The 9,208-nt window shown below is 46.9% G+C and overlaps 1 protein-coding gene across 1 annotated transcript in view; it reads right to left on the bottom strand.

Annotated features, from left to right (window-relative positions):
* Positions 1–2,134: 2,134 nt before the first annotated feature.
* The window catches only part of UPB1 (beta-ureidopropionase 1), a 36,831-nt gene continuing 29,757 nt past the window's right edge, over positions 2,135–9,208 (bottom strand). Inside the window, exon 10 of the mRNA XM_003806382.5 lies at positions 2,135–7,766. Coding sequence (XP_003806430.1) covers positions 7,683–7,766 — 84 coding nt within the window. The 3' untranslated portion in view covers positions 2,135–7,682. The remainder of the gene's footprint in view (positions 7,767–9,208) is intronic.

Raw genomic sequence — 9,208 nt, 5'->3', positions numbered from 1 at the left:
TGGCCACCATTTGGTTTGCTCGCCATTCCCATTAACCTTACCAGAAGTCCACTGGAAAGAGCAGGGGATGTCCCTGGCTCCTGCACCTTCCATGAAAATCACCTGTGATACCATCAGTTGTCGTTCCCATCCCTATTCCCATAGACTCCACTCAGCCATTCTGTGGAGAGAACGAGTGCCACCTTGCTAGTGGTATGGACAAATGGGATAGGTTGGACTAACTGCCCTCAGGCTGTCCTTCCAAATACAAGGACTAGACTGAATTATTCAAACTGGGAAGCTACTTGGGAGGCTGAGGCAGGAGAATCACTTGAACCTAGCAGGGAGAGTGCAGTGAGCTGAGATCGCGCCACTGCATTCCAGCCTGGGTGACAAGAGCGAAACTTCAGCTCAAAAAAAAAAAAAAAGAAAGAAAAAAGTAAACTGGGAACCTGAAGCCCTACCAGGTGGCCAGGACCTGTGCCCCAACAAATATAGGTCCCACTTGGGGGACCTCCAACAATTATAAATATTTTCTAGGGGTAACGATATGTGCCCTTGTGACTGTACTTGTGTGGAGGCCAAACATTAACTCATCATCCTCCCCAAAATAGTGTCTTGCCCCTTCAGGGTGGTCAAGAGACCTTCAAGTGTTTAAGCAAATACCACCAATAGATTATGTAGCCCACAGACAACTGTGGAGATTTTTTTTTTGAGATGGAGTCTTGCTCTGTCATGCAGGCTGGAGTGCAGTGGTGTGATCTCGGCTTACTGCAACCTCTGCTTCCCAGGTTCAAGCGATTCTCCTGCCTCAGCCTCCCAAGGAGCTGGGATTACAGACGCCCGCCACTACGCCCAGCTAATTTTTTTGTACTTTTGGTAGAGACAGGGTTTCACCATGTTGGCCAGGCTGGTCTTGAACTCCTGACCTCAGGTGATCCACCTGCCTTGGCCTCCCAAAGTGCTAGGATTGCAGGCGTGAGCCATCGCACCCAGCTGACAACTGTGAAGATCTTTCTAAAGTGAGGCTGCCCTTGGTTACTCAGGGGAACTTCTTGGACTGATAATTGACTCATTCCTTATGTGCACTTATTATCCCTATGATGGGAGTCCTCTGATTAGGAAAGGTGATGCAACATTTGTCTCTAACTTTAGTTGGGTGATCAGTGGTACCACCTTGCCCCTGGAAGGCATTCAGGTCAGCGGCAACTCATTGGCCAGGGTGGAGGTTGTATGGATGACAGAGTTGCTCTAGGCTTCCTCCCTGTGAACCACCAGTGGAGATTATGCAATATCTAATATATCCTGCTGTACCTGGATTAATGACTTGGGCTGAGTGGAAAGGTCAATATTTGAGAAAGTCACCTGGCTTTCTTAGGTAGACCTTGATGGTTTATAGGATTTGTTCAACCTGTTGAGTTGAAAACCCTGGGGTCAGCCGGGCACAGTGGCTCATGCCTGTAATCCCAGCACTTTGGGAGGCCGAGGTGGGTGGATCACGAGGTCAGGAGATCGAGACCATCCTGGCTAACATGGTGAAACCCCATCTCTACTAAAAATACAAAAACAAAATTAGCCGGGTGTGGTGGTGGGTATCTGTAGTCCCAGCTACTCAGGAGGCTGAGGCAGGAGAATGGTATGAACCCGGGAGGCGGAGCTTGCAGTGAGCTGAAATCGCACCACTGCACTCCAGCCTGGGCGACAGAGTGAGACTCCGTCTCAAAAAAAGAAATAAAGGAAAAAAAGAAAACCCTGGGGTCAGGATTGGGGTTGATATTGCAGGTTGGACTCATTCTGTTGAAATGCTGTTCATTAAATTAAATTCTGTGAGACAAGCTGAACTGATTTGCTCTATGCCTATTGTCAGATTAATCAGTGACTGATAAAATGGCATACCCATAAGAAAATTGCCAGAAGCCAAGACAATGTGGAAATGAGGGGTGGATATTATTGGGAGATAATTGTCCACAGGTCTCTCACATTTCTGTATGTGTCTTGTCAGCTAAAACTATGAAGGCCTTTGTTCTAGACTATCTTTTCAAAGAAGCTGGTATAGCCTTGGAAGATAGACACAGGTGCTTTGCATCTACAGAGCAAAGGACAGGCGTTCTTGTGACCTTGGTGGAGATAATGCCTCCTGTTAGTGCAAAGGGAAGGCATACCAACCATCCAATATAAAAGACGCAAATTCTGTTAGCTCTCTTCCCTTCTCCTTTCCTCAATAAAACCCACTGCATGTGCAGGATTCACTTGGTCCTCTTTGTGTTGCCCTAAGGGAACTGGGCTTGGGAAATGGCTGTAAGAAAATGCTGGTACTCTGGCTACTGCTATTGCTGTAATAAACTGTCCTTTGTGTCTGACCCAAGAGTGTCTTGTCTGGTTGGGTGCAGTGATTCATGCCTGTAATCCCAGCACTTTCGGAGGCCAAGGTGGGTGGATCACCTGAGGACAGGAGTTTGAGACCAGCTTGGCCAACATGGTGAAATCCCGTCTCTACTAAAAATACAAAAATTAGCCGGGTGTGGTGGCAGGAGCCTGTAATTCCAGCTACTCAGGAGGCTGAAGCAGGAGAATCGTTTGAACCCAGGAGGCAGAGGTTGCAGTGAGCTGAGATTGCACCACTGCACTTCAGCCTGGGCAACAGAGCGAGGCTCTATCTCAAAAAAAAAAAAGTACATCTTCTATGAGCATCTGTGAAACTACTGCAGTAGGCTAACCTAGCTTGCAAATAGAGTAAAATCTCTTACTATTCAGTTTTTGATCTGATGTTTGTGCTTTTTAATATTTCTTCATGACTCAATCTTGGTAGGTTTTGTTTTTAGGACTTTGCCTATTCATTCATTCACTCATTCATTTATTTATTTTCGAGACAGAATCTCACTCTGTGTCACCCAAGCTGGAGTGCAGTGGCACAATCTTGGCTCACTGCAACGTCTGTTTCTCGGGTTCAAGTGATTCTCGTGCCTCAGCCTCCCAAGTAGCTGGGAGTACAGGCGCACGCCACCACACCCAGCTAATTTTTGTATTTTTAGTGAGACAGGGTTTCACCATGTTGGCCAGGTTGGTCTTGAACTCCTGACCTCAAGTGATCCACCGGCCTCGGCCTCCCAAAGTGCTGGGATTACAGATTTGAGCCACCATGCCCAGCTGGAATTTGCCCATTTAATCTAGGCTATCCAGTTTGTTTCCATACAACTGTCTGTAGTACTTTATAACCCTTTTTACTTCTGTAGAATTGGTAGTAGTGTCCCGATTTTCATTTCTCCTTTTAGTAATTTGACTCTTTTTCTTACTCAATCTAGCTAAAGGTTGTCAATTTTGTTGATCTTTTTGACGAAGGAACTTTTGATTTTGTTGACTTTCTCTTTTTTTTCTTTTTCTATTCTCTAGCTCTGTTATCTTCCTTCTAGCTCTGTTCTTATTGGCTTCCTTCTGTTAGCTCTTTCATTTGCTCTTTTTTTGTGCCTTAATGTGTAAATAATGTGTACAGTTGAGTTGTTTTTGTTTGTTTTTTTTTTTTTAGAGACAGGATCTTGCTCTGTTGCTCAAGCTAGAGTGCAGTGGTGCCATCATAGCTCACTTAGCTCACTGCAGCCTCAAACTCCTGGGCTCAAGCAATCCTCTCACCTCAGCCTCTGGAATAGCTGGGACTATAGGTGTGCACCACCATCCCTGGCTAATTTTTAAATTTTTTGTAGAGGGGCCAGGCAATTCTCCCACCTCAGCCTCCTAAAGTGCTGGAATTATGGGTGGGAACCACCATGCCCAGACTCTTCTTTTTAAATGTAAGCATTTATAGCTATAAATTTCTTTCAGTACTGCTTTTGCTGTATCCCACAGGTTTTGGTGTGTTTTTGTTTCATGTGTCTCAAGATATCTAACTTCCCTTATGATTTCTTTTTTGATCCATTGGTTGTTTAAAAGTGTGTTGTTGGTCAGGAAGGGTGGCTGATGCCTGTAATCTCAGCACTTTGGGAGGTTGAGGCGGGCAGATCACTTGAGACCAGGAGTTCAAAACCAGCCTGGCCAACACGGCAAAACCCTGTCTTTACTAAAAATACAAAAATTAGCCAGGCATGGTGGCATGTGCCTGTAGTCCCAGCTATTTGGCAGGCTGAGGTACGAGAATCACTTGAACCTGGGAGGCGGAGATTGCAGTGAGCCACAGTTGTGTCAGAACAAGACTGTCTCAGAAAACAAAAAGTGTGTTAATTTTTTTTTTTTTTTTTTTTTTTTTTTTGAGACGGAGTCTTGCTCTGTCGCCCAGGCTGGAGTGCAGTGGGGCAATCTTGGCTCACTGAAAGCTCCATCTTCCAGGTTCACATTCTCCTGCCTCAGCCTCCCGAGTAGCTGGGACTATGGGCACCTGCCACCAAACCTGGCTAATTTTTTGTATTTTTAGTAGAGACGGAGTTTCACTGTGTGAGCCAGGATGGTCTCAATCTCCTGACCTTGGGATCCACCTGCCTCGGCCTCCCAAAGTGCTGGGATTAGAGGCGTGAGCCACCGCACCCGGCCATTGTTTAATTTTTAAAACTTTCAACTACTGATTTCTAGTTTTGTTCCATTGTGATGGGAAAATACACTTTTATGATTTTAATCTTTAAGTTTACTGAGACTTTTTTGTGGTCTAATATGTGGTCTGGTTTATATTTAATAATGCCTTAGCCCTTTTTTTCCCTATTAATTTTTTTTTAATTTTATAGAGACAAGGTCTATGTTGTCCAGGCTGGTCTTCAACTCCTGAGCTCAAGTGATCCCCCTGCCTCAGCCTCCCAAAGTGCTGGGATTACAGATGTGAGCCACTGTGCACAGCCTCCTTTTTTTCTTTTGGGCACACTGAAGTTCAGCTACTCCACCCCAGATTCTGGCAATAAAGCTATAGCCTGGCAGGAAGGTGGCCTTCCAGAACTGAGAATTTCTAAGGAGAAATTCTTGAGCCCAGCCACCTGTTATCTCACCGGTGAGAAAACTGAGGGGTCAGAAGGCTTCATCCAAGATTGCACAGGGGCCCACAGGCCTGCAGGCCATGTACACTGAACCACTGCAATTTCTTGTCTGAGAGACTGCCCTGTAGCATCAGCAATGATCACCAGGAAGCAAAAACCTCCACCACAGATTCATTCAAATGTTTACTGAGCATCTGCATGTTCCAGGGATGAGTTAAACCTTGAAATGACCTTGGCTGTGCAGGGCCTGCATACTCTAAGATGGGCCTGACTGTTCTGTTTCCAGGCAATGAGAGTTGCAGATAATCAAAGAGTTGTGGTCCATTTATTCATGCCTGTTTCACAAATGTACCAATTTGTCACCTAAGCTGGCTTCTGTATTAGGTTCATTACACCCTCTAGAAACCAAAGACACTAAGGTGTTTTGTTTTGTTTTGTTTTTTGAGATGGAGTCTCACTCTGTCGCCAAGCTGGAGTGCAGTGGTGTGATCTTGGCTCACTGCAACCTCCGCCTCCCGGGTTCAAGTGATTCTCCTCCCTCAGCCTGCTGAGTACCTGGGACTACAGGCGTGCGCCACCATACCCAGCTAATTTTTGTATGTTTAGTAGAGATGGGGTTTCACCATGTTGGCCAGGATGGTTTCCATCTCTTGACCTTGTGATCTGCCCGCCTTGGCTGACACTAAATTTTGAAAGCTAAAGGACCAGGCAAAAAAGCTCACTGTGTCTGTAGGACTGGATTTTTTTTTTTTTTAAAGGTGCAAGGAGGGCCATTAGAAAACCTGCAGCACAGAGAGTTCAAGGAAGTTACCGCAGAGCTGTGGCCAGGCAGTTCCATCAGGGTTTCTCATCCCTGGTGGCTGTCCAGGAGTACCCTAGCCCTGACATGGAGGTTTCCATATAATTCAGCTGCTGGGCCAGTGAAGGGATGAAGTTGCCTTCTCTGGCTGCCTTCTCTGATTGGGAACAATAAGCGGGGAATTACAGAATCTCAACCCCACCTCCAACCCGATACTCTGGTTAACTGCTATTTGAGACTTGGCAGGTTGGGCTGTTGCCGTGTTGTTCAGGGACAGGGCTAAATAGGCGCTGCACTGATAACTGCCAAGGGGCTCCCTGGCCCATCTAGTCTGTCTCTTACCAGTGTCTTGACATAAAGCAGGAATATGGTCCCCACCCCCTTTTTTTTTTGGAGATAGGCTCTCACTCTGTTGTCCAGGCTGGAGCACAGTGGCGTGATCTCAGCTCACTGCAGCCTTTGCCTCCCAGATTCAAGCAATTCTCATACCTCAGCCTGCTGAGTAGCTGGGATTATAGGCATGCGCCACCATGCCCAGCTAATTTTTGTATTTTTAGTAGAGACGGGGTTTCGCCATGTTGGCCAGGCTGGTCTTGAACTCCTGACCTCAAGTGATCCACCTGCCTTGGCTTCCCAAAGTGCTGGGATCACAGGCATAAGCCACCCCACCACACCTGGCCCAGTCCCATTTTACAGATGTAAAAACCAAGGTGTAGAGAAGTGAGTAATCTGATGTGTAAAATGGAGCTCAACCACATTAGCAGAACTAGCAGAATTAGTAGGTGATGGATAGAGATATAAAAGGATTTAGTGCAACAAATTACCTTCTATGATGATGGAATCTGGTCAGGCAAGTCTGATATCCACAGGACAAGCCATCAGAAAGGGCAGGCTGGAACTCTGGGCACAAACTGATGGCTGATGGCTAGCCTCGCACATAAATAACTATTGCTGCACCATGCCATGGACTACCAACTACCCTCTTTACCCTGACTCTATGGAAATACAGTCATTGATGCCTTTAAGTTCAATCAAACTAGGGAAGAATTCTAAAAAATCCAGAACCAATGCAGAAAACTCATCTTTAAGATTCTATTTTTCTAGAACCACTTTTGGCACCAAAATCTGTATCAGTCAGATTCAACTAGAGAAGCAGAACCAGTAGGGGATATATTGAGATTTATTGCAAGGAATTGACTTCAGTGATTGTAGGAGCTGGCTAGTCATGTCTAAACTCTGTGAGGCAGGCTATCAGGAAGGGCAGACTGTCAGGAACTCTCGCCAAGCACTGGGCTGCTGTCCTCAGGTAGAATTTCTTCCTCAGGGAAACCCTTAGCTCTGTTCTTTAGGTCTTCTGACTGATCAGGTCAGGCTGACCCAGATTATCTGAGATAATCTCACTTACTTAGTCAATTGGGAATGGACTTCTGTCACATCTACAAAATACCTTCACAGAAATACCTAGATTAGTGTCTGATTGAATTACTGGTGACTGTGGCCTAGCTAAGCTGACACATCCAAAGACCATCCGACCCACCACAGCCTTGCTGTAGGCTCAGGGTCTCTGGATCAGCCCTCACCCTCTTCCCACTGGTGTACAGGATGGACAGCATCATCTGCCTAACCTCAAATCCACCTGCACAAGCAGTACCTGGGCATTTTTTTTTTTTAGTTGAGGTAAAATTCACATAACAAACATTCTGAAGTATACAAATTCAGTGGCATTTAGTACATTCACCTCTACCTAGTCCCCAAACATTTCCAATACCCCAGAAGTAAGCAGCCCCTTACCCATTAAGAAGTCACTCCCCATGCCACTCTCCCCCTGCCTGGGAATTTTAAAACCAACCTGGACAATGTTATTGGGGAGAACCTGGACATGTTAAGCCTGCCACGCTTGCTAATCCACTGGGGCAGAGGTGTCTTCCTCACCCCAAGGCAGGCACTGAAGCCGGCTACTCTTTCACGATGGTGGGGCTGTAGTTGGACTTGACAGCTTCGGCGAGCTCCCGTGCGTACATCTCATACCTGCCCGTCATCTGAAAGCAAAACACAGATGTACTTTAGAGGTTCTGGTTTTATAAATCCCCATCACTTACACGCCACCACCTCTTGCCACTGGAGGGCAGTCATGGGACAGGAACGCATCAGGAAGGCTCGTTGACAGTGACCTCTTGGCACTGATTCTAGTACTGTGGCAAAGTTCACAGATGCCACAATGACTCATACAGCCCAGCATTGGCTGCTGTGACCTCTTCGACCTGTCTATCCAGAAAGTGTGGTCTGCTGAGGCAGGATGGAGAAGGGGAGTCCCGTGGTCCTGTTGCTCCCCGGAAGAGCAGCCTACAGCCCAGAGAGGAGTGACCTGCTCCAGGTCACTAGCCAGTTGTAGAAAAGGCTGGGATTTGAACCAGGGGCTCCTGGATGGGCCTGGAGTTCTGTCTACTCCATGTGGCATCTCATCGTGGATACAGAGGCTGGTGGAGTTGGAAAGCCCACCCACGGTGCTCACACCCAGCACACCCTCCCTCCCTCCCTCCTTTCCCAAGGTGGATTACTCCCAAAAGCCTTGACAGGAGCTCATGCCCATTACCAAAGTTGGGAAGGCTTCTGCTTCTAAGAAGTGTCTAATGAGAAAACATTTGGTTTACTGCTCCTGGGATACTTATTAAAAAGAGTTGGCCAGCATTCTTGGCTCCCTTCTGATTTGGGTGGAATCCTACATTCATCCTAGTTGCCCAGGAAGAAGAGAGAGAGGTCAGGAGACTCTCTCATGCCCAATACCTTGTTTGTCTGACAAGGATCCGAGACTGAGGAACCCATGCTCAGAAAACAGGATCAAGGCCAAAAGCCCATGTCTGGGTGGATTAGAGGCCCTGGTGGTCTTTTAGTCACACCGGGCAAAGTCAGTTATAACAATGGACATTTGCATATACAATTTGCTTATAAAAGGTTGCTGAGGCAGGGCACAGTGGCTTATGTCTATAATCCTGGTATTTTGGGAGCCCGAGGTGCGAGGATTGCTTGAAGCCAGGAGTTCAAGACCAGCCTGGGCAACATAGTGAGACTCAGTCTCTATAAAAAATTTTAAAAATTAGCTGAGTGTGGTGGTGGTGCATGCCTATAGTCCCAGTTACTCGGGAGGCTGAGGTGGGAGGATGGCTTGAGCCCAGGAGGTCAAGGCTGCCATGATCTATGGCTGTGCCATTGGTCCAGCCTAGATGACAGAGCCAAGACCTTGTCTCCATGCCCCCTACTCCACCAAAAAAGAAAAAGGGGTGCTGAGTTGGTGGAAATACTTTCGGACACTAATACAGCAAACTCTGAAGCTGTGAGCCTTTCTAGGGTAGAGTCCCATCCCAGGAGAGCAGACATCTCCATTCCTCTGACTCCTGACATCACAGGGCATTAGGTGTCAAAGCCAGCATGGGACCTTCGAGTTAAGCCCCGTATTTTACAACTGGGAGTACTAAGGCTTGGG

Source organism: Pan paniscus, chromosome 23 (genome assembly GCF_029289425.2).
Source record: "Pan paniscus chromosome 23, NHGRI_mPanPan1-v2.0_pri, whole genome shotgun sequence".
NCBI classification, from domain to species: Eukaryota; Metazoa; Chordata; class Mammalia; order Primates; family Hominidae; genus Pan; species Pan paniscus.
Note: the sequence above shows the minus strand (reverse complement) of the source record. Positions and strands in the feature narration are given on the sequence as shown.